Genomic DNA, 24,683 nt, shown 5'->3' on the forward strand with positions numbered 1-24,683 from the left:
GCCCACTTTCTTACCAGTTTGACTTCTGCCCTGTGTACCAGTCACCCTCACCTCCACCCCACTGTGGTATCTAGAAAAAAAAAACAGAAACCTTTGCATGAAAGGAAGCAGGGGAGGTCTCTGAAGTGTGACTGCAAACCTGAAAACACAAAACTAGTCTTGCATCACCATCTGGAAGACAAGAGTTTGAGGAGAAACAGAAAGCAACTTTTAACCCCTGAGAGGCTGCACTTAGTCACTGAGAGAACATTCTGTTGCCTCCTTGCTTCTGAACAGGCCTGCTGGCTGGAGGGCTTGCACTGTCCCTTGGGCCCAGGAGGAAACAGAGGCCCAGAGTAGGTAAGTAACGAGCTAATGTTGTTAGAGCCAAGACACTCCAGTAACTATGGGAATCATGAATTCAGATGTCTTTGGAAACCAGGCAGGTGAAAGAGTATGTTTCTGGACACTGAGACATTTTGTACTGAAAGTTAACCGTGGCCAAATAGTCTGGTCTTCCAAGGAGAAATATGCTTTCTTTGCCATTTTTTCTTGAAGTACTCTACCTTCTTGATCTATACTGTTTTCTCCCATTTGATGGCTACAGATACAAGAGATATTTGTCTGTTCCAAGAAGATGTGCAGTGTGTATGTAAAGATAAACAGCTATGGAGTCAGAGACATCCGCATGAGGTACTACAGGGATTGGTAAGGATTTGGGCACATTGCAGATAGACTTTACTCTGCCTGTAGGACAGCCAAGAGCTGGGGAGCCCTATCTGAATGGGAATGCTCCTAAGTTTTAAATGTTGGTTGAAAGGTGATTTAAAACCTCTTGGCAGCCTAAACACAACAAGAACTCATGGCTGCACCTGACTACAGGTCCTCATGCGCAGCCTCTGCATTAGCCTCTGCTTTGGCCTCACAGTCTGGAGGAGGAATAGAGGATTGAGAACGTCAGAGGAGTGCTTCAGATCAAGTCACCATCTTTGCAGAGATTGAGTACTCATCTCTTGTCTATAACAAGAGAACCATTGGTTAGGTGCTTAGCAAGAGGGATGCAGAGAAGGTTCTTGAAGGCTCAAGTTGTGCCTGCTGGAATAGATTTAACTTTGGACTTTGTTTCTTTTAAAAAGATGGTATCACTGGGAGGGTTCATCACCATTCTTTCCACAAATGAAGCTGGGTTCCTGTATGTCACCTCATCCTTGCAGCTTGCCCAGGAACTGGAAGGCACTGGTATGTGGCTCCTTTGCTCAGAATAGGACTGGGGCAGGGACTTGATTCATTCCTGTTAATGTCTTGCTTTTCAATCTAATTTTCTTCCAGAGGAACCTTTGGAAGTAGAGGATAGTGGCTATCTATGTAAGAATCTATTCATTCATTCTTGGAGCAAGTATTTAATGAACACCTGTTTTGTGCCAGGCCCCATGCGAGTCAATGAAATCATTGGTAGGTAATCACTTAAAAATTAAAAAAAACAAAAAGACTTTGTGTGCATATTTTATTTTACTTGATTTTTTTTCCAGATGGGATCTCAATTGTCCAGGATAGCCTTGACTATCTGGCCTCAGGTGATCCTCCTCCCTCAGCTTCTTCCAAGTAGCTGGGACTACAGATGCTCTGTACCATACCCTAACCCTAACCCTAAACTACTGAGAGATAATACAATGAAAAGAAACAGACCTATAGGAAAAAAAAAAGCAAATATTTTCATTTATTTATATGAAAGTGTAATAAAAATTCTGGAGCAAGGTACACGTTATTAATACCAATATTGTTAAGAATAGATCTCTGAGGGATTTTTGCTTACTATGTTGTGTGAGTTTGAAGTATTCTAACTTATTATACCAAAAAAGCTCTACTTTCATAACTAGAGTAAAACTAGTAAAGTTAAATAATAGCAATTTTAATAGAAAGAAAAGTCAGCAATACTGAGTACTGGAACAGATGTGAGGAGGTGGGAACTCTTCATCCTCCCTGGCTGGGAGTGTAAATTGGTGCAATTTGGGAGAGGAGATGATTACCTTTAGAAAGATGCAAAGGCGCATGCCCTTTGACATGGCATTTCCACGTCTAGCAATGTCCCCTTCAGGAGTTCGCATGGGTGATACACATGTGTGCAAGATGTCAATTACAGCACCATTTATGATGGTGAAAAAAGAAATTGGAAATCTATTTGTGCACCAGGGTGGGAGGGAATATAAATATATACCACAATTAAAAATGAATGAATGTGACTACTGGCATCAACATGGACAAACTTAAAAGTAACGTGGAAAGAAAATAGCAAGTGACATGATATAAAAGGTTTGGTGCCGTTGATGTAATTTTTAAAAAACCCAGAGTGATATTTGCTATATTTATTGCTATTGGAGCCACATGTAAATGATAAAAGTCTAAACATAAATGGAGTAACCATATAGTCTACGCTGGTAGTTGTTTCCTCTGAGGAGAAAAGAACCATGAGATTGGGAAGGGACTCTAGGGAACTTCACTTGTGCCTGTCATATTGTATTTCTTTATTTAAAAAAAGTATGTGGCCCACATAGTGGCACATGCCTGCAGTCACAGCTACTTAGGACGTTAAGATAAAAGAATCATAATTTTGCGGCCATTCTGGGCAACTTCGTGAGACCTTGTCTCAAAATAAAGAATAAAAAGGGCTGGGGATATAGTTCAGTGGTAAAGTACCCCTATGTTTAATCCCCACTACCTTAAAAAAAAAAAAGGAGGAGAAGGAGCAGCTAATATGGCAAATCTGGGTGATGGGTCCACAGATGTCATTTATGTTATTCTCTGCACTTTAAAAATCTTTGTCAACCTGTGGTGTAAACTGATTTTGCATTTCTCTGATGATTTGTGCTTTGAATAGTTTTCTTGGGCTTATTGTGTATTGCCAGTTCCCATTTTTGACAACTGTATTAATGGTGAACGGTGAAATGAGTTTTGCAGTGGTGAGAGGGAAGGTGGAAGTACCCTTTGGGCAGGTGACCATTCAGGTTTAAGCCAGGTGGAGGCTGACTGGGGTAGAGATGCAACCAGGAGGTGTCATAAGTTTTGGAGTAGTGAACTTGCCCAGGGACAGAATGTCAAGGGGCAGTGGTGGGTGGCCCTGAAGGGCCCTATGACTCCTTCAACTTTTGTTGGAACAGAGAGGAGGGACTTGGGAGGAATGATATCAGGCATGTTATTGGGAGGTGTGCAGCCACAGAAGCTGAGGGACGATGGAACGTTTCTAGAGGGCAGGTGGAGTCAGCAAAGCTAAATGTAGCAGGGATGAGGCTGGAGAGCACTGTGAGATTTGTCACCTGGAGATTGTGTTAGTCAGCTTTCCATTACTATAACAAATCCCTGAAATAATCAATATAGGCAGAGGAAAGGTTTGGTTTGATTCACAGTTTTGGAGTTTCTGGCCCATACTTGGATGGGCACATTGCTTTTAGGCCTCTGGTAGGAGGGTAGCACACTGTGGCAGCAATTTGTGGAGCACAACTGCTGCCCTCATGGCCAGGTAGTAAAGGAAAGGCAGAGGAAGGGGCTAGGGTCCCACTGTCCTCTTCACAGGCATGCTCCTCATGACTCAAAACCCCACACTGGGCGCTATCCTCCCAATAGTGTCACACTGAGGGCCAAACCTTTAACACATGAGCCTTTGGGGACCTTCCAGATCCAAACTAGAGCAGGTGTCTTAGATGGCCTGCATATATGCTCAGCTGGAGGGTGCTGCAGAAGTGACGGTGGTATAGATAACACTTTCAAAGGGGCTTCCTAGGAAGGGAGGAAGATGGGGTTCATGGCTGGGGAAGAGGAAGCAGGCTGGAGGGGGGAGAGCACACCAGAGCACACTGCTAAGTGCTCCTGGGGTCCCCCTGCTCTCAGGTGAGCTGTGTGGGGCACACAGGGAATCCAGCCAGTCTCACCCTCAGCACTGTCCCCCAGAGATGCAGGGTGAAGACATGTCCTCAGCTCTAAACCATTCACAGGAGTTGTTTATGAATCAGAGATCCTATCACACCACCACATCCAGCAGTGGTAGATTCAGGGATGGTGACCACCATTTTTTATTATTTTTTTAATGTGCGAAGCACTGGGATAAACATTTCCTGTGCATTTTTCTCATTTCATTTCCCCTCAGTTCTATGGGATAAAAAACATTGTTGTCATCCTTAATCCTTATTTCATAACTGAGGGACACTGAGCTTGGAGAAGTTAAGCCTAGATCACACTAGGAAGTGGCAAAGCTGAGTCCCAGTTCAAGGTGAATGCCTGCAGAGTCCAATGAAGAAATGACACCAGTGTGGGCCGAAGACAGGGACAGACTCATTCAGGAAGTGAGATTCAAGCTGGCATTGGGCAGGTTGGCAGGCAAATGCCTGCACAAAGGTACAGGGCCAGAAACTTGAGGGAGATGGAGGCAGTCATCCAGGCAATGCCGTTTAGAAATTAGTGTTGATGTAGCTGATTTTTACATACATTCCATTGCCTTCCTGCTTGTCCCCCTTTTGCAGCACAGTCTCTTTCTTATGGTGCAGAGAGGCCTAACTCTGGGTTGTTTCCTCATCCTCTGCCTCCAGACTGGCTCTGAACAGGTCACTGTCACCACTTTCCTCTTTATCAAACCCAACTTCCTGTGCTGGGGAGACTACACCCATCTTCTATTTGATGTACAAAAGCTCCTCGTGACATGTTCTCTGTCATCTCTTCTCCTTCCTCCTGATACACCTCTATCCTCTGACTCCTACTTGTGCCCAATTGTGAGCACTTTTTGCAAACTGCTGAGGAGTGTTCAACAGCTGCACTTCTAAAGCAGAGCGGAAATGCTATTCCTGCCCTCTGCTCCCAGAGGCCACCTGCTCAAACTAGGACCCTCATGAGATAACAGTTGTTTATATGTCTCACCTGAGTCCCTTGGCCACACTGTCTGTATCTTTGTCTCCCATATTGATAGTGCTTAGCACACAATAGGGGATCAATAGGAGGACATCTCACACATCACGCTGGAAAAAGCATTAGACTTAACTTTTTGGATAAAGATGCTACAGCTTTTGGAATTGGCTTTGATCAGGACAGTGATTTAAAGGGGGGAGAACGGGTGGGGAAGGTTTATTTAATAAAGAATAACATTGCACTTCCATCTGAGGCTCTTGGGAAATAGTACCTGGTAAGCCAGTGAAACTGAGCACATTAGAGTCTTCTGGAGTTAAATTTGGAATTAGGACGAGGTAGGGAAAATCTATGCTCATTGAATACAAAATGCAATTGTCTGTCAGTGCAGGAACTGAAGTATCTGCAGCAAATTATATTTAAGACTCTATTGTCACAGGCAGATTAGCTAATGCTTGATTTTAAGTATAGGCTTCTAATGCTATTACTCCTGGTTAACTCTGCCTGGCAGGTAACCTTGTGGAACAAATGACTGCATTGCTTGAATAACATATTTGATCAAATAGGACAATTCTTTCAAAAATTGAGTTCTCTGTGGCAATTTGAGACCTGTAATCAGCAAATTAGATGATTACAGCAGGGATAAAAATAGTCTTCTAACAATGTCCAAGGTATAAATGTGATTTGAATTTCAAAATGCTGAACATGTGGTAGGAAAATGCACGGTTGGGTAAATATGACTAGACATTATCAGATTTGATTTCTCTTTCCGTCCCTGCTCTGAGCTAGAGCCTAATTTTGCCGGAATAAACTCCAATCTTGTTTGTGTTGGAGTTAGAGGATAGAGGTGTATCAGGCGCTAGGCTGCAAATCTTCGACGGCTCCCAGCTTTCCCTGTCTGCTGCAGGTACTTGCCATCCATGTGAATATTAGCACCATTGATTTACCCACTTGGTATTTAATAGCCTCCATGAAACAATAAGCTGTCCAAGTTTCATGCGGGGAAGATGACACTGGAAAACCTTCAAAACCCCCCATACAGGAACCTGTTGTCTTTTTCCTCAGGCACAGTGGGCAGAGAAATGATAGCAACTCTGAGATATAGCAAGTGAGCAGGGGAAAAATATGAGGGTGTGGTATTTTGTGCCACAATCCAGTCTTCAAGGTTGGTCAATAGGTTGGTTTCTCCAACACAGAGCTAGCTTTCTGTCACTGTGACAAAATACCTGAGATAATTAATTTATAAGGAGGAAAGATTTATTTTGGCTGTTTTTCAGAGGTTCCAATACACAGTTGCTTGGCTCCATCGCTGTGGTCCTATGGTGAGGCAGAGAGAACTCACTTTTATAACAGAGCCTCTCTCTCAAAACCCTTTAAAGCATGAATCCATAAATGGATTAATCCATTCATGCTGTCAGTTCTTGTGACCCATCACTTCCCCAAGGCTCCATCTCTGAACACTGTCACACTGGGGACCAAGCCTTTGACCCATGAACTTCTGAGGGACAGGTAAGCCCCAAACTGTAAAGTCAGACCAAGGGCCCTACATCATCTCTTTGGTCCTTCCTGTGCCACATCTTGGCCTCATAGCATCTGCTTCCTTGGGTTGGCCTGCCATTTCACCTCTGATGTGTAGTTGGCATTCCCTCACCTCAGTTGGTTTTAGTTGAATAGCAGAAATGACCTGGCAAATAAGTATATAGAGCCAATCAGAGAAAGCTCAAAGTAGCTACCAACTGATTACCAGCAAATGGAAGCTCCTCTCAAGAGGGGAGACTTGATTTTTACTTACTGGTGGCTCTTAGGGTTTCTGACACAGCCACAGAAATTGATCACTGTGGATTTTATTTACCCTGTTAGCACAGATGATTAAGAGCTCCCTGTGGCAATGTTGCAATTTGAAAAAAATCCCGATTTCCAGAAGAGCACCATTCATATATAAGGCATTCTCATTTCAGTGTTTTCAATAACATCCTTTGTATTTTAAGGGCTTGCTTTATGAGCTATGAATTAAAATTTACCTCAGATATGCTTTCAGATCCATGCTACCTCACATTTGTCAAGCTCTCAATTTTATAATAAAACTTTGCAAATAGAAATGTATTTCAGTGCTAATTTTACAGATAAATGCCAAACTAAGTAACCACCTTTAGGATTTTGCCAACTAGTCACAAATGGTACCGTTCAAAGCTCACTTCTTTTAAGACAAAAGCACCTGAGATGAAGAAATAACTAGCAAGGGGTGGGTGGTCATTGTTTGACTAGATACCATTATATATGGATTTCTAATGTGCTTATTAGGAAAACTGTATTAAAATTTGCCAGAACCACATCAATGTAAAAAAGTAAGGTCTCCTTCCAACTTGGAATAAATCGAAGATTTAAAATGGCTGGTTTTCTTTCTACATTAAATTTTTGCAAAATAAGATAAAACCGGCTGAAAATAAGTAGTATTTATTTGCTCATTCACCTTTCCTTGAGTGCATGCCCCTTCCCCCAACACATCGAAGCATAGTTAGAAAGTGAAACAAGACTGAGAATATCAACAAGTGATGTGGGCAGCACACATCAGGCCTTCAGGTGGACAGTGACCATCAGCAAAGCACTTGGTCAGTTCCTCAGTCAAGGAGCAATTTTATATCCTGACCTTCAGCCATATATTATACTTTGCATTTTCTTCTTAGAAGCACAGTTTCAGGCTACTATGTTAAGTTCTCCAAATAAAATTCATTTATTCTTTCGGTTAAGATCTGGGTAAGGGTATAGTATTAATTACAGATTTCTTTACAACCTTCAAACAGCCCCAGGGAGGAAATTATACTTATGAATCCTTCTAGATGTGGAAATGACTTTAGCACCATTGCCACTGATGGCTAATGAACCTGATGTGAGTGGCCACCTGTGCAGGAAACTGCAGAAGTGCCAAATCAAAAGTCTCACTCCCAGCTCCAAGGGCCTCAAGAGGTAGACAAGGCTGTGTTTGAAGCTTACTCCCTATTTTAAATGTTTTCTCTAGAAAGATTCAAGCTTCAAGAAGCATGAAGTCAAAAAGAGAACTTGACATAGCCACACTGAGTTGACTTCTAACTTCTAATTACCAGACACTGCTCATAAAACCAGCTGTCTCAAAGACAGTATTATCTTTATTAAAAACGGATAGACATAGCAGCACTTACAAAACAAAAGTTCATAAGAGGCATGGTACACTGTCAACTGATGTGTAAAGGGCAGGCCCTGCTGGTTGAGGCTGTGCATCACAATGCTTGCTCACAACCACCTGTTCCACCGAACACGAGGCAACCCAGAACACCCGAGGGGAGACCAACAGCAACAGCGGCACTCCTCAACTTCAAGCCTTTGTTATTTGTGTGAACAGTCAATCAAGTCAAGTATCACCCTCCTTAGCAGCATCTGGAGCACTCATTGGTGTTCTGGAGGTGGCTGGTGTACTTGACCCACTTATTTAAAAAAATCTAAGTATTCAATAAAAAACACTTCTCCCTGTCCAATGCCAATCACAGAAATACTTCTGTTGCAGAAGAGAGATACTCTTCACTTAAATATCTGTAAAAGCTAGTACACGCCTCCACTGCAGTAGACAGGAGAGAACTATGAGCAGGCACTTCCGCACAACTGTCTTTGGTGGAGAATGCTGGGGTGGTCACACTGTTTCCTGCTCACTGCTCTGCTTCTTACTGCTCTGTGGTGGGGTGAGGACCCCCGAGGGGGGAGGAGAAATCCTGTTTTGTTCAGACAATATGGCTTTCTTTGCTTGGGCTTTGTCCTATTGATAAGAAGAAACGGGAAAACTGTTAAGGTGGAAGAACATATCCTTTGTTTCACTTACTATACGTTATTGGTAAGGAGGTGAGTGAAGGGGAAAAACAGCAAAAAAACCACCTAAAAGTCTATGGTCTACATGATAACTGACATACAGCATCTATAAACCAGAAATTTTCTTCAAGGAATTAAGAGAATTGGGAATTTTTCTAGGATGTCTGAAGGCTGCAGGAAGTGAAGTGAATAGGTTATCCAGGCAGCTTTAAGGTTCTCTCTGGTCAAGAAGGACTGGAGCAAAAATATTACTAACCAGCAAATCCAAGCTGTTGACGTGGGTCTGTATGTTATGGGCATCTTCAGCAGGAACCCCCCTGAAGTGCTTTAGTTTGGAACTTCCTGTCTCTCTTATAATCATGGCAAATGGAACCATCCACTTGACACACTTCTCTATATCACACCACTGGTACCCTGTAATGAAAAGAAACCATAGGCTCAACCAGATGTTGACAATTGGTGTCTAAGTTTAATACACTTTGTTTGTGAATTCACCAGAAAACTAACGTACCTGAAACCTTTTGCATCAATTCAGATGAAGAGAAATGATACAAGGCAGAAGCAGCAAGTACACCGTAGGGAAATTCTAAGCAGCCAACATCAAGGACGCAGAGATCTAAAAGCTATGAGAAGAAAAGAACGCTGAAACAGAGGGGCACACACATCACTTCTAGAGTTCTTCACTCTAGCTGTGGGGTTAGGAGCCCCTAGAGGCAATGGAGCTACTTACCTCTGCAATCTGTATAAAGATTTGCTGGGGATATTGTGGCAGTAGCACTTCATATACATCATTTAGATATGCAACCTGCATGTATACATTCAGCCAGGACACAATGGTCAAGGGACTTAAACGCCACTTAAGGGCCTAAGGAAAACAGGAAAGAGACCAATGGTTGTGAAAAGAAGTTCAAGATGTAGCCATTTTCCACACCACAATGTGCCCATCTAACGACCTACCAGATGTGCTCAAACTTCATGTGAGAAATACTTATGTGTGTGTTTTAAAAATGACTGGAAATAACTTGTAACCTACCTTCATTATCACTAATTCCATAGTAAGAATTTCATCTCCTGAACAAGCACCATCTGTAACATAAGCAAATTGGTGCAACTTTGGAGGATAGATTTCCTAAAAGCAAATAAAAGACACCATTAGCAAACATCCAGTATCATAATAATTTCACCTTATAATGTGCATCTGAAATTATTTTTTAGTACCCTGGCATGGAAAAATGATACACTGATGTGATTACTACAGGAGCTAGTTTAACAGTTGAGTATGTGTTAATTGTAAAAAAAATGAAACTCCAACCTCCACTAAATAAATGAATGAATACATATGGTGATTAATAGAACTTTACTCAATGTATTTTTAAAATTTTCACCTTCTCAATATCTTTAACATGTCTGGAAGTTGGGCTCAAACACTCTTCTATTGTCACACCAAAATTTTTATCTTCTTAGTTCAAGATTCAATTTTTTTGCTTAAAGTAACTAAATTAACCAAACATTTTATACATTATACATTTATTCCTCTCCTCTCTTCATTAGTCCTCAGTCTTTCTGTATATCTTTCTGTCTTAACTTTAGAAGACTTCAAATTAGAAAAACTTAGGATATACATTACAGACAAATAGCTGACCTCTTCTCCTAATCTTAGGAGGAACTCAAGAAATGAAATATTATATAAAATATTTGAAATTATTTACCTCAAGTTTGGCAGCAATAAATAAAGCTGAAATCCCAATAAGCTGTAAAAGTGTTTTTACAATATTTTCTTGCGTTGCCATATACCGATCAAAGAAATCTTGTGCCAAGTAAAACGTCTCCCTGTGAAGTTTATAGACTTCACACACCTGAAAAAATATTTAGTAAATTTTATAACAGTTACTCAGGGGAAAAAAAAATCTTGCCCTGAGTTTTGGTAAAAGACAACATAATCAGACCAAGAGCGATAAGAATAACTTTGCTTTTCTGAGAGGACTGTTACCTTGTTTGTGCCTAAGCACATGTACAAAGACAAACTTGGGTGCAGATATAAGGATTAAGTTTCTGTGATCTGTGTAGTAGTAAAAGCAAGTGTGTGTAGACCAGAGAAGGAAGACAGGCTTAAAGCCTGGTGAGAGCAGGCATTTTTTTCTTTTTTCTTTTTGTAGTACTAGGGATTGAACCCAAGGGTGCCCTACCACTGAGCCACATCCCCAGCCCTTTTTAAAAAGAGGGTCTCACTTAGTTGGCCAGCTGGCCTTGAGCATGCAATCCTCCTGTCTCAGCCTCCTGAGTCACTGGGATTACAGGTGTGTACCACTACACCTGGCTGAAAGCAGAATTCTCATGAAATAAGATAAAAAAATCAAATTTATGAATTTTCTCAAAAATGTTGTCCCCCTTTATAAGTTTCATGATAAGTCAATTTAAGGAAAGAACTGCAATAGTTCTTTATAACTAAATGATACCAGTAAAAAAGTTTAAAAGTTGGAACTCAAATTTATTTAAAGACTACAACATGCCCCAAACACTATAAATCATAAGAGGCAAAAACTTTGTTAAAAGCATTAAAAAGATTCAGAGACCTAGGTTATAATTTAGGCTCTACCTTAAACAAACACATTTATTTCACTATAAAATTAGGACAATACCTATTCTGCCTACCTCTCATAATTGAGTATCTGGTGAAACAGTATACAAGATGGAATTAAAAAGGGACCAAGAAAATATTAGTCTTCAACTCAGTACCAACACCAAAAGTATGATTATGCACGTGAAACTCCAATACCACCACTGCCACTCACCAACAGGCTATCTCCTGTAACTGCAACTGTTGGGGTTAACATGTAGAAAGGTGCCAGAGAAAAATATACAAAATTCTGCTAGAAAATTCTATCAATCACCATAGATGATTTCTAAAGTTCAGATTAAGCCATATATAGCTATTTATAAAATCTGTCCTTCAAAACATAATGGCATTAATTACATTTAAAAGAGAACCTCTCAGTCAAATTTTTTGTCATGGTGATGGGGACCGAATCCAGGGCTTCACACATGCCAGTCAAGAACTCCACCACTGAGCTACTTCCCCAGTCCTCAATTTCAACACTTTTATAATAAATTACAACCTAAAAGATTCACACTTATTATATCCAACACTTCCAGAAATTATAAAATGTTATAAAGGGCACAGAAGGTCATTGTGACATGGTAAGTCCATAGTGGGCAGCTGCAAGACCTGTACTTTAAAAAAGTAGGCCTTCTAAAGAATCTACTACAAAAAAAAAAAAAAAAAAAAAATGTTGACATTCTTAGGGGCCAATGAAGAACACAAATTAAGAATGATTAAAAAAAACCTTTATGTACATCATTTCTAATCTGCACAAACTCTGCAAGAAAATATTGCTAGAAAATATTACAGATGAGAAAACTGAGACTCAGGTGACTTGCTGGACTTAAGCACCTAGATGGTAAGTGGCAGCAGGGAATTTCATTCTAGGTCTAACAACTGTGGTTTGCATACCCTGGAGAATGCTGACCTTCTACAGGATATACAGTATGACAGTGTTAACACATTTATAGGGAATAGTTAGACACTCAACTTCTACATGTTCTCTTTCATAAAGTAGATGTGCCTGAGAGGGTCCTCCCATTTCTCAGAAGAAAAACACTTCTCATCTACCCAAGTATTTGAGTAGCCATCAAGCCTCCCTTAAGCAAGGAAGTTATTTGCAGTGCATCCCAGTAAGAGGTGCACTGCCAATAAAATTTCACTTTTTATATTTAAATGATTAAATGATTATATATTTATATTAAATGATTATCTTGCTGATTTGTAATACTTGTTGTTTTGACCAGTTGTTGCAGAAGTATGACAGTGTTATCAATTAGAACAGTATGGTCTGTTAGGAAATTGTTCTATGAGGAAAGAAAAATGGACTTCTGGAATTTAAAAGGGAACAATGTGAAATTTGACTATTAAAGATAAGCTTGTTCATATATTTTTACAAGTTATGATAGTGGCTATCAAATAGCTGATACCTGCATTCCAGTAGATACATTTAAAAGCAATTTAATGAACAGAGCTCAAATATCAATATTTACAATTTATTGGAAAATAAAGTCTTTGCAACTATTTAACTTTGATGGAAAAAATTTGATGCCAACTTTAAAATACCTGCAGGATAAAGAGATCTTAGAAATTCTTATAAGAATGCGAGTAAAGCCAGGTGTAGTGGCTCATACCTGTAATCCCAGAGACTCGAGAGACTGAAGCAGGAGGATCTCAAGTTCAAAGCTAGCCTCAGCAACTTAGTGAGGCCTTAAGCAACTCGGCAAGACCCTGTCTCTAATAATATATAAAAAAGGACTGGGGATGTGGCTCAATGGTTAAGCGCTGCAGGGATCAATCCCCTCCCCCCATACCAAAAAAAAAAGCAAGTAAAAAGTTTAGACTGCTATACTAAATATACCAGGAAAGCTTCTGAGATATCGAATATATCAATGGAATCAAGCACACACAGATAGCTTAATAGCAAAGAAGGATCTAGAAATGACCAATGAGTCCAGTGAATGGGAAGACCTGAGCTCACCTCCATTAACCAATCCAGAAGAATTGCTCGCATTTTAGGCTGCAGAAGAGGGTGTCGCTGCAAAAAGTGCTCATCCCTTAAGTACATCTTTTCCTTGTTTAGCATGATTTTCCAAACCTCCTCTCTATTTGCCCAGCTACAGAAAAAAAACAAAACAAAACAAAACCCCACACAAGCGTCAGTATGCATCCACACTAAGGAGGACTAATAAGTGGAGTAGAGGTTGGAAGTCATGTAGCAAAGTCAGCACTTACTTCAGTAAAGGAAGTGGTGAGGCTCTGGATGGTGTAGATCTCTGAGGCCCAAATGTAGAATTTGTGTATACCAGCTCATCCTCCTCTTTGTCAGGTGTGGGGATCAAGGAGCAGGGATTTGCACATACTGTATTATTGTCCCAAGGCTGTAATTGAAAAACACATTTTAAAATGTTTGATGTAAACTAGCTGTTTTTACATTCATGGATTTGTAGATTAACCAGTACTTCAGAAAATATCACCACACTGAAGAATAATATCCAGGACTAAATATTCTGATCTAAGTTAAGATGAATATGGCATGGACAAGTAAAAGAGGGTAATGACTCCCAGCTTTCATTTCATTTCCGTCACTAGCGTAGAAGTCCATGCAGTAAATTCCTAAGGAAGCTAAGAAATCAGTAGCATTTACATTTATCACCCCTCAACTGAGGTGCTTGAGCAGCAAAATGGACATGGAAGAGGTAAGATACAGGCAAATAGCTCTGACATTACAAAAAAAGACTAGCCAAATATATCAGACAAACTTTTTGTTTTCCCCAACTCAAAAAATCAGCCACCTAGTTAAAACCAAATCAAGCAATGGTCACAGGTCATACGAAGTCCATGGAGAGAGAACCTAGACCTTTGAATCCTACCCTCAGATCCTTGCAGTCAGACTCAAATATCTGATGAATGAATTATCATTAAGAACCCAAACAGTATGCTTTTATTTGAAAGATTTCAGAAATTTCAGTATTTGGAAAAGAATAAGATCATTTTGCCATTTGGAATATTTTCTTTTTTAAGTCACTATTTACCATCCTACTATAAAAAGAATTATTTTAATTTTTAAAGTTGTAAAATTGTAACTGAAGATATTAGGCAGGTGACAATCCTGCTAGCATGGAAGTACTATCTGAGCCACTTGTCATTTTTTTAAAACAGAGAGATCATTATGTTGACTAGAGAACAAAATAGACACCTGGAACAACTGTAATGAACATGGAAACTCTGCTCTAAGTGCTCCCTTGAAGACAACCTATGTTGTATCTGGGTGGCTGAGAGTTATCACCTCTCTGCCACCCAGATATAATGCCACAGTCCTATCATTACAGTTGTTCAATACATGTTCAATACAGTGGCTGCCACAGCAACAGGCCATCTTCAGAGCAAACCCAAATGCTTTGTCTAGTGAGAAGGGCAAAGCTGGATAAAGCTCTTCCCCACTCAATGCAGAAACAATTGGGCATGCAAATTATCCATGACAGCTCCTGCCAACAGCTGCGAAAGAAAGGCAACTTCCTTTTGGTTCTAGTATCATATGTTGGTAGCATTTCCTTGACTAAAGATTCACATTACAACTGTTCAAGAATGAATTCTAGTTCTGAAGGCACAAGTTGGGTGTCACCCTCCTAGGCCAGATGGCTGGCACTTCTGAGTGCAGATAAAACTAACCAGTAGCAGTTCCCAACCTGTAGTTCGTAGACAAATTAGGTGTACCACAAGCAGACAAATGGCTTCCAAAGGTGGCCTTTTTAAGAGCCAGTGGATGAGTCAGAATAATTAAATCAATGTCCTTCACCTTTAGTGTATACCAAGTTTCAAAGGAAGCAAGATCAGTCTGACTTTAGTTAGGAAAGAATAGGACAACAGCAAGAGACCAACTGTGACTATTGCTAACTACTTAACTTTATTTCTGCAAAATTTTCTGAGAAATAACTAATAGTCCAGGATTCCATTTCAAACAAAAAAGTTGGGTCTTATGTGAAAATTAAACAAAATGGACATGTGAAATAGATTTTAGGTAAAAGGGCACTCTGTTCATTAAGAATGGCCTAAGGTAAGAATCACCAAAAGTTCCATGTGGTCTTGAGGAAGTACAAAGGCACAATGGCTTCTACTAGCTCAAATCTGTTATAGTAGGCTGAGAAAAATCTTCTTAATTAATAGGCAAAAAATCTGTTGAACCCCCCAATTCTAGCTTCATGAAATCTTTACAGAGAAAAAACAAAAATGCTCCATAAATAGGTGGATAATTTTCAAGATACCATCTATTCTCTAAGATGTGCAGAAACTATTGATTAATTTGTGGACAACCATGAAAATGCCTTCCTGGGACAAATGACATGGCTGTTCATGCATCACAGTTATCACCTCTCAGCCACCCAGATACAATGCCACAGTCCTATCTGAGGCACTTAAACAATGTTCAAGTTATATATTGAGAACAGAAATGCCAATGAGAACAGAAACTCCAAGTCAATATATGGATGGGTTTGCTTCATCTTGGAAATTTCTATTCAAAACACAGCTGGAGAAAAGAAACAATCTTGAATTTCACAAAGCAGGGATTCATTTTATAATACCCACAAAAATCAACCTGCTTGATTTGAAGGCTCTTTTAAGGGGAGAAAAAGAAGAAATGACTTTGGATGACTGTCTTATTTCCTTTCCTGCAGAGAAGCATTTCTTTTAACAGAGACAGAAATCAACTCCTTATTCAATATTCAGTGGTCTTTCCCAGAGATGCTTTTAACTAGGGTATTATATATAGTAACAACTGCTATTACAAACAACATGGCCCATCACTTTGAAGCACTTCGCTCTTTCAGACCAGCTACCATGGCTATTGCTCACTGCTTTACAAAGTGATGTGTGTCCACTGCAAACCTTATTGGGACTACTGCCACACTCAGGTCAAGTACTGTTCCTGCTCAGCTTTTTATCTGTGATAGAGGCAGAAGGCCTGACTAGCTAGTTTGGAGATAGTCTGCTTCCCCCATTGGAGCCCTAACTGCAGACTCCAGCCATTTCTGGAGGTAAAGAGATAATACAAGCTCTTTCTGCAAGGAACTTCTGATGTTTACAATGATATCACACGGCATACAGGAAATTTGGCAGGAACTCCATAAGGAGGGGCAAGAGAAATGGAGTAGTCAATAAAAAAATGAGTTGACACACAGACCATTACCCAGAACGTTCCACTAATACTCTTGCTGAAGCCAGGTTAAGCCCAACAGAACTGATCCATGTGGGGGGATTGCTGAATGGGCTGGAGGAACATTCAGGGCCACAAAAGGGGTAAAACTTTGAAACTTGACTTAAAGGAAATGAGAAGTACTAAAGCACCATTACAAAAAACAAAAAAACAAAACAAAACTGCACAGGTGTGGATGGGGAAGAAGAGGACAACACACAGGAGCCCTACCCCACCCAGTTCACTAGCCATTAGAAACAAGATTGTAGGCCCAACTTTGCTTCTCACTTGCTTACAGACTCTGGGTTGCTTTCTTCCTCTAATTGAATCCCAGTTTCCTCATGGGAAAAAGGAGTTATTTGATGTGCACTCTGGTTCTTCTAGGTGTTAGCACATATCTGCAACCTCAGAGAGAGCCATCAAGACACACAAGCCCTTCCTGGAATCTCAAGGCTAGCAAAGGCCAGTGTGCACTGACAGTCACAGTACTCAACCATGTGGACTGTGGCTCTAATTAGAGAAACCAACTCTAAACCAGTATCTTCAACAGGAGACAAGAAAGTCTAAAACCCAGCTGGACCCAGGAGAGCTGGAGGCCCTCCATGAGGCCTAATGGGAGGCCACCTACCTGACTGCCACACTGGTCTCTCACAGTCTTGTCAATTTTGGCAATTTCTTCATCTGGATCCTGCAAAAACTAACATAAAACAATCCACAATCCCCAAGAAACTCAGAACAACCCAAAGAAAAAAAAAAGAGAGAAGGGGAGGGGAGTTGATTATGAGTACCATTTCTGGCAGTGACCACCCCCCCACACACGCACCAAGTCCCATCAATAGGTATGTGTGCAGACCCATGTCTGGTACCCAGGTAAGATGGGGGGGTTATAATCTCCAATCTGTCCCCTTTGTACTCACAACGGCCACATTTGCCTTCCTTTTCCTGGAGCGAACAGAGAAGTCAGTGCCACCTTCTTCTTTCATAGGGTCCCGTTCGTTCCCATCTCTGCAAAGCCATGGTGGCAAAGAAATTGAGGTGAGTTCTCCCCAAATCTTAACCAGCCCCTCCCCCACGGCTGCACACCCTACCCTTCGCTGCAGCCAGGCCACTCACCTCTCCTTCCTTTCCCTTGGCATGGCGCAGGCTCTGGCTCTGGCTACGACTTCAGACCTGGGGGGCACGAAGCGGGCAGCGGGGTGAAGACCACCGGCGGGCAGAGGGGGCCAGGTCCCGCGGGCCTGCCCCGGGTACCCCTCCCCCCTCCCGCGCGGACGGCGGCGGGAGCCTCCCGGGCCGGTCGGGAAAATGGCCGATGGGCCCGGGGTGGCCTGTCACCCGCGGCGCCGCCAGCAGCCCGAGACTTCGGGTCCGAACCCATAGTGGAGATGGGGGTCCAGACGACCCCCGAAACCTTTCAGTCCCATCTTCTCCCTTTGGGCCGGGGCTGCCTCAGTCTTTCCTTCCACACCTCTCCTACCCGTCTCTGAGCCACCCTACCCGGGGCACCCCGCGCTGACGCCTCCGTGACCAGAAGACCCGGCGACCCGGCCTCGCCCCACCCCCACTCCCGGCCCGACCCGGCCCGACCCGGGTGCTCTGGGAGTCTCCGCCCGAGGCGCCTGTCTCCGCAGTCCGCAGCGGGGCCTTACCCGAAGCGGTCTCCGCGGTAGGCAGGCGCGCACGAGCCGAGGCAGGAGGCCGGAGGCGAGCGGGAAGCCGGGAGGCGGGAGGCGGCAGGCGGCGGCGGGCCGAGCGCGCGGCGGTGGCGGGATCCGCGCCTGCCCCCTACACCGCTTTGGCTGCCGAGCCGGCTGCTCCTGCGCCCGGCTTAGAGCGGGACATTTAAAAATCCCTGCGCGCGGAACCGGCCCCGGCCCGCCCTCGCGCCTCCCAGCCACCTCTGCCCCGCCCCGCCCGGGCTCGGAGCCCCTCAGCGGCAGCCCCAGGGCTAGGGCCCGCCCAGCCACCGCCCTCAGGACCGCCCCCGCCTCGGCGCAGGCCAGCGAGGCGCTCAGGGCCGCTGGGGGCGGGGCCAGATCGGGGGCGGGGCCATCCCAGGGGCGGAGTCTCTGGGGCGGGTCCTACGGCGGAACCCGCGCAGGGGCGGGGTTAAATGACAGGGCCTGCGCGCCGGAGGGACAGGACGCGGGACGTGGTGGGCGGGACCACAAGGCTGTGGCGGGGCCTGCGCGGGGTGGGACGCGGGAGAGCGAGCGGGCCGGCCAGCGCGCGCGGTCGGGGGCGGGGCCGTGCCGGGGCCGGACGCGGGAGAAGTCTGGCGGGAGCTGCGCGGAGGGGCGGGCCGAGGGGCGGAGCCCACTGGTGCTGCGGCTGCAGAGAGCCGCGTGGCCGGCGCGGGTGGAATGTAAACACCGCTGGCTGCGAGGGTTCGGGACCCGGCTGGGTGGTCCTGGCCGGACTGATGCACGAGAGAACCCCGGAGCGGAAAACCGGTCGTCCGTCTGCCTCGCGCGCGCGCGCGCGCGCACTGCCCTCCTAGCACGTCCTCCCCGCCCCTGAGACGCAGAGTTCCCGGCCTTGAGTGCGGGGCGTGGATGTCCCCAAGGTCACAGTGCCTGGTGCCTGGGCTTCAAGCCGCTGAGTCTGTGACCTCCTGTGGGCCAGTTGTTATTCCTGGCTGCGTGTCCATTCATCTTATTAGTGCATTCATTCATCATTCAAACTATTCACATTCTGCTTCCTTTACACGTCTCTCTTCCGCAACCCACCCCCCCTCCACCTTAAGCATCAAAAGACCCTTCTGACACTAGGATCCCCGTGCAACCATCTCTCGCTTAAAACCTCCCAGTTGTTTCTCATCAACCTTAAGATCAAATACACATGCATCATTCTGGGGTACAAGGCTCCATGGATACTCGCCTCACTGGCCTCAGACCTGGTCTTGAACCCTGCCCTCTCTCCCCCCACCTTCTGTTTCTCACCTCTGGGCCTTGGAGCTTGTCAGTTCCTTTTTGACCCATTTGAGTTGCTCATCCTGTAAACTTCAAAGTCTTTGGTGACCCCTTCATCTAAAACACGACTCTCCCCAGGAGTTCCTCTCCACTGACCTCTTCACGGCACTTGCCACCATGTTTCTTGCTTTATTTCCTTGTCTCGCTCCTTGCCTCACCTGTCTAGTTCACTGCTGTATTCCTCAGATCTTGACATCTGAGGAGGAAAGGGAACACTTCGATCGTATTTTTTATTTTGGTACCAGCGAGTGAAGCCAGGGGTGCTTAACCACTGAGCCACATTCCCAACCCTTTTTGTATTTTATTTTGAGACAGAGTGCCTTTAAATTGCTTCTGTCCTTGCTGAGTTGCTGAGTCTGGTATGGAACTTGGGATCCTACTGCCTTAGCCTCCTGAACCACCAGGATTATGGAACAGTCCACCACAACTGGCTACACTGGTATTTGTGAATGAGTGACTGAAAACACTGACCATGCTCTGTGGAGCTTACAAGCTAGTGAGAAGCAGGTATTAATTGATCATCATTTGCAAGTACCTTCTGTACTCAACTTCTAGAGAAAGTATGTAACAGGGCTTTGAAAACCTCCAAGCCTCCTCCTCATTTACAGTCTTGGTCTTGTCTCCTTCCATGACTGTCTTCATTGAATAAGACAGTCATTGCTTAGGGTTTATTGAAGAGAAGCTTATGTCATCCCCAGAGGTCCTGAATAGGATATTGGCTTAGGTGCCGGCACTCTAAGGCCAAGGCTGCAAAGATGACTTGCTTAAGACATCTTATATAGGCATGAAACCCAAGATCCTGAACTCCCAACCCTGTGCTCCTTGGTAGTAACAATAACAGGTATTGGTAGCATTTTCAAAATGACAGCTTTGGATTAAGCCCTTCAAAGTGTCATCTCAGTTAAACTTCACAATAATTAATTACATTGATACCTTGATTCCCATCTCACAGATGACAACTATCTACTTCCTAGTCACTATGAGGATTAAGTGAGATGAATTAAGCACAGTGCCTGGCCCACAATAAATGAGTTATTGTAACTTATTGAAAAGGGAGTCTTCTTTAATAGCTGTAGCAATGTATACTCTCATCAGAAAAGAGTGAGAGTTCCAGATACCCCAGATCTGAGCTGACATTTCTATAAATAATAAAGTGGATAAATAAATTTTGTTGTATTCATTTAGTGGAATACTATAAAGATACAAATCACTGAAACACAAATGAATCTCATATAATGTTGAGCACAAGAAGCTAGGCACATGTGTATGAAGTTTACATTTATTTGAAGTTTATGAAAAGGAAAATTGGGCTGGAAATGTGTTTCAGTGGTAGAACACATGTTTAACATGCACAAGGCCCTGGGTTCAATTCCCATCACCATGGGAAAGAGAGAGGAAAGAGAAACAACAAAAAAAGAAAAATTATGGTGACTGGTCATTGGAACAGTAGTTGCTTCTGAAGCAAAGTGGTAATAACATGGGGGTACACACGGGAAACTTCTGGGCACTAAACCTGTTTTATGTTTTCATCTGAGTGGTGGTTACTTCCTAGTCACTATGAAGATTAAGTGAGATAATGCAGATGAATTAGTACAGTGAAAAGTAAATGTATTAATACCCACAATGCACTTGCAACAGTACCTGGCACATACTTAAATGCTCAATATGTGTTCACTGCCATTCACATAGGAAGTTGGGGGGGGGCCTTCACTTAGCGTCATATGTGACCCAAGCCCTGATGATGGTGGAGGAATAAGGAAAGAAGTAAGGACTGAATATAAAGGTCCTGGAGAAGTAAGAGCATGAGTACTTCAAAGGGGAAGTTCTTCCCCGATAGGATTCCTTAACATGGTGCTTCAGGGACCCAGAAAGCTGCCTGCAGACAATGCAATCCTGTCGATGGGCCTGTATGCACGTTATTGGGCATACTTGCATAACTTTTACCAGCTCTTCAAGGGCATCTTAACAGAAAGTTAAAAGCTCTGCTGCAGAGAAGGCTGAGCATAAAAGGTGAAGACTATGTCTAATAGTGGGGCTGAGAGGTTTTGCTCTTGGGCAGCCTGAAGGAGACAAAGGAGGGGCACCTTGTGAGGCTACACATGGGAAAACTAAAAGAGGGGCCAGTGCGAGCCATCATGTGGGGACCAGGCAGGATAAACACGATCAGGTTGTCAAACAGAGTAGCTGCAGCCCAGTGCTGGGGAACCCGAGTGTGGGAAAGCCCCAGAGGCTTGGCTCCTGTCCTCCCTCAGCCCAGGAAATCTGTCTGCACAAGCCTGCCAGGCCAGCCAGAGCAAAGGGCCCAAATACGTGCTCTCCCGGGCGTGGTTACTGCTTATATCATGCTCACTGCTGTGTATGGGCTCCGGGGCAGGGAGACTGCAGACCAATGAATGGTTATAGCTCAGGCCTAAATTCCTCTCATACTGGGGAGCAATCTCAGTCAACCTTTCTTTATTCTGAATGCTGTAATCAATAAAAAATGCCAGTGAAAATTAAAATTGGTCTCTAAATTTAGAATTTAATAGAACAACAATGGCAGCTGACATTTATGAATTCTGTGCTAAACTCAGGGTTGCCTGGAACAGAGACTGATTTGAAGACATTTCTAGAAGTAGGGGCATGTGTGACCAGGTCAGGGGTATTGGTGGGGCCAGATCTGCAGCAACAAGCTGCTCCCTCAGTATGGGCAAAGGCACAAGAGTGCTTTGTTTTTTGTTCGACCACCATATCCCCAGCTCTAATTTAAATATCCTCCTTTTGGGTTTCTGAAGACAGGCACAGCTGCAAAACAGAGGAGGGGCTTGGAGGGAGAAGGCTCTGGCATCTCCCTTCTGGTCAGGGATCAACATTTTTCTCTAAGCAACACCCTCTGCACTTTGATGGGAGAGAGGGACTTGGCCAATCAGAGCCCCACATTCCTGGCTATATGATTGGTTTAAGCACAGGCATATGGTCCAAGCCAGGCCAATGACAATCCTCAGGAGTTGCTAGGCTGACTGGAAGTGGGCCTGGAGCCATGAGGCCATCTTGCCACATAAGTTGACCTGCTTTAGAGGGAAGTTCTTCCTGGAGAGCAGAGCCAGAGGTGCTGGGAGGCAGGCTTCTGATCTATTGAGGCCCTGTATCCAATCATGCCTAAGACTGGATAACTAGAAACTTTTTGGATACTGGAACCATTGAATTATTTTCATGTACTGGCTTATTCAGATGAGATTGGATTTTCTCATAATTTGCAACCAAGAATCCTGGATGTCATGGGTGAGTCAAAAGTTGAGAAACTGTCAAACTTTGTCTAGCCTGGGGCAGGCCCATTCGTACTCACCCCTTAGCCTCTTAGTGGCCCCCAGGCCCACATAGGTCCTTGGCTACAAGATCTGTAAAGCCACTGACACGTGGTTGTAGGGTTGCCAAGCCTAGGTGTGGGAGTGAACATTAGGTTCCTTGTTTCAATGCCCCAGGAATCCTGACTTCCCTGGAAGCAGCCCTCAGTCACTCATGTGTGTCAGTCACATAGTAATCCACTTATGAATTGACCTGGCATCCTGAGGAGTACCATGTGGCTTCCCAGGGGTTAAGCACCAGTGGATCAGGGTGGACCTGTCTGGTCCTGCCCTACAGGGAATTTGAGGAACATTTTATATTAGTTGGGGGCAAATTGAACACTAAACAAGCAGGATTTATCTAAAATACTACTGGGAAAAAGTTTCAGACACTAGCAGCCCTCAGAGAATTAGCAAAAAATTAAATTCCTGTACACAGGAGAGTTTCTGGCTCATTGTACAGTAGTATAATTTGGCAAAGTTGAGCCCACATCTGTGCACAGCCACAGCATGAGGCTGCCCTCTGGGTGAAGCAGCTTCATCCCTTGTCTGTACTAGGTAACAACTTGGCCACTGTGGTAATGTGACCTCGAAACTCCACCTGGGAATTCGGGGCTGACTCAGTGCCTGCAAAGTAGGGTCCTGGATGAGAGAGGGTCAGAATAGAAGAAACAAGAGAAGGGGTCAGATTGGAAGTATCCAAGGCCTAGCAGCCTGAGCATTCCCAGAGCCCAGCCCAGGTTCTGGAAAGCCAGATTTGCTAAGTAAATAAATGGATGGATGAACGGATAGGGGGCAAAGGTGAGAACTACAGAAAACCTTTTCTCGGTGGTGGTGATAGGAAGCCAAGGAGTCTGGGTACGTGAAGCTGAGCCCAGGGCACATTCTTTTGCTGATATTAGGGACACAAAGGAGATTCCACACTCAGGGCCAGGGCTTCCCTGCCTCCTACCACCACCCTCCCTTCTCATGCGCTCTGAGGGCCTCTCCACCTTCGACCTTGCACTACAAATTATATTTTCCATTTCTATCCATTTGTTTGAAAAGGAAAATCTCCTATCCCTACCCTAAATGGAAAACCAGCATTACTAGCCACAAGGAGAAGGAAAGTATCAAGATGTTTATATCTAAAGACAGAACAACGTGAGGCAGAGAGTGCTGCCTGCCCCAGCCATGAGCCTGAGGCCTGGTATCTTCCTGTTTAAAAAAAAAAAAAAAAAAGTTGACTATATGATCCCACTTATACAAGGAATCTGGAGTAGTCAGATTCATGGAGACAGAAAATTGAGTAAGGTTCCTGGAGCAGGGGAGGGCAGAGCAGGGAGTCACCATTTAATGACTACCAAGTTTCAGTTGTGCAAGATAAAGAGTTCTTTGGATAAACAGAAGTGGCGAACATCATGAACATCCTAAATGTACAACTTAAATATGGTGGAGAGAGCCTGGTATGGTGGCACACACCTGTAATTCCAGATACTCAGGAGGCTGAGTTAGGAGAATCTCAAGTTCAAGGCCAGCCTAGGCAACTTAATAAGACCCTTAAAATAAAAATTTTACAAAAGGTTTGGGGGATGTAGCTCAATGCAGAGTGCTTACCTAGCATGGGCAAAGCCCTGGGTTAGACTCCTGGGCTAGTACCCCCCACCACACACAGAGAGAATAACAAAAAACACCAAATGTTGATAATAAATTTTATGTTCCATATATTTTATGATTTTTTTAAAGATAAGCAAACAGAGAGGTCTTAAAGACTTCTCAGCTTTGAATAGGCTTTCTGCTTGATCAAGCTAAATATTTAAAGGAGAATTGAGAAGCTAGCTACTCACAGTGTGATGTGATATTACCTCAAATTGAGGTATAAAAATGGGTTTGGTGTAAGGAAAAAGATCAGAAGT

At 43.7% G+C, this 24,683-nt stretch overlaps 1 protein-coding gene across 2 annotated transcripts; it reads right to left on the reverse strand.

Annotated features, from left to right (window-relative positions):
• Nucleotides 1-7,991: 7,991 nt before the first annotated feature.
• Nucleotides 7,992-18,422, reverse strand: CCNE1 (cyclin E1). 2 transcript variants are annotated; one of them, XM_081274844.1, is made up of 12 exons: nucleotides 18,143-18,422; nucleotides 17,607-17,663; nucleotides 17,411-17,498; nucleotides 17,122-17,181; nucleotides 13,535-13,680; nucleotides 13,281-13,416; nucleotides 10,410-10,556; nucleotides 9,734-9,829; nucleotides 9,431-9,565; nucleotides 9,212-9,323; nucleotides 8,957-9,114; nucleotides 7,992-8,650 (listed from the first exon to the last, which is right to left on the reverse strand). In XM_081274844.1, the coding sequence occupies exons 2-12, from the start codon at nucleotides 17,627-17,629 to the stop codon at nucleotides 8,528-8,530; spliced, it is 1,224 nt and encodes a 407-aa protein (XP_081130970.1). In that variant the 5' UTR covers nucleotides 17,630-17,663; nucleotides 18,143-18,422; the 3' UTR covers nucleotides 7,992-8,527. The 2 variants fall into 2 exon arrangements, with proteins under 2 accessions (XP_081130970.1, XP_081130969.1); XM_081274843.1 differs by having other exon boundaries at nucleotides 17,122-17,190; nucleotides 18,143-18,419.
• Nucleotides 18,423-24,683: the final 6,261 nt, after the last annotated feature.

The sequence above is a fragment of the Spermophilus citellus genome (assembly GCF_964194105.1).
Source record: "Spermophilus citellus genome assembly, chromosome: 18".
Taxonomy (NCBI): domain Eukaryota; kingdom Metazoa; phylum Chordata; class Mammalia; order Rodentia; family Sciuridae; genus Spermophilus; species Spermophilus citellus.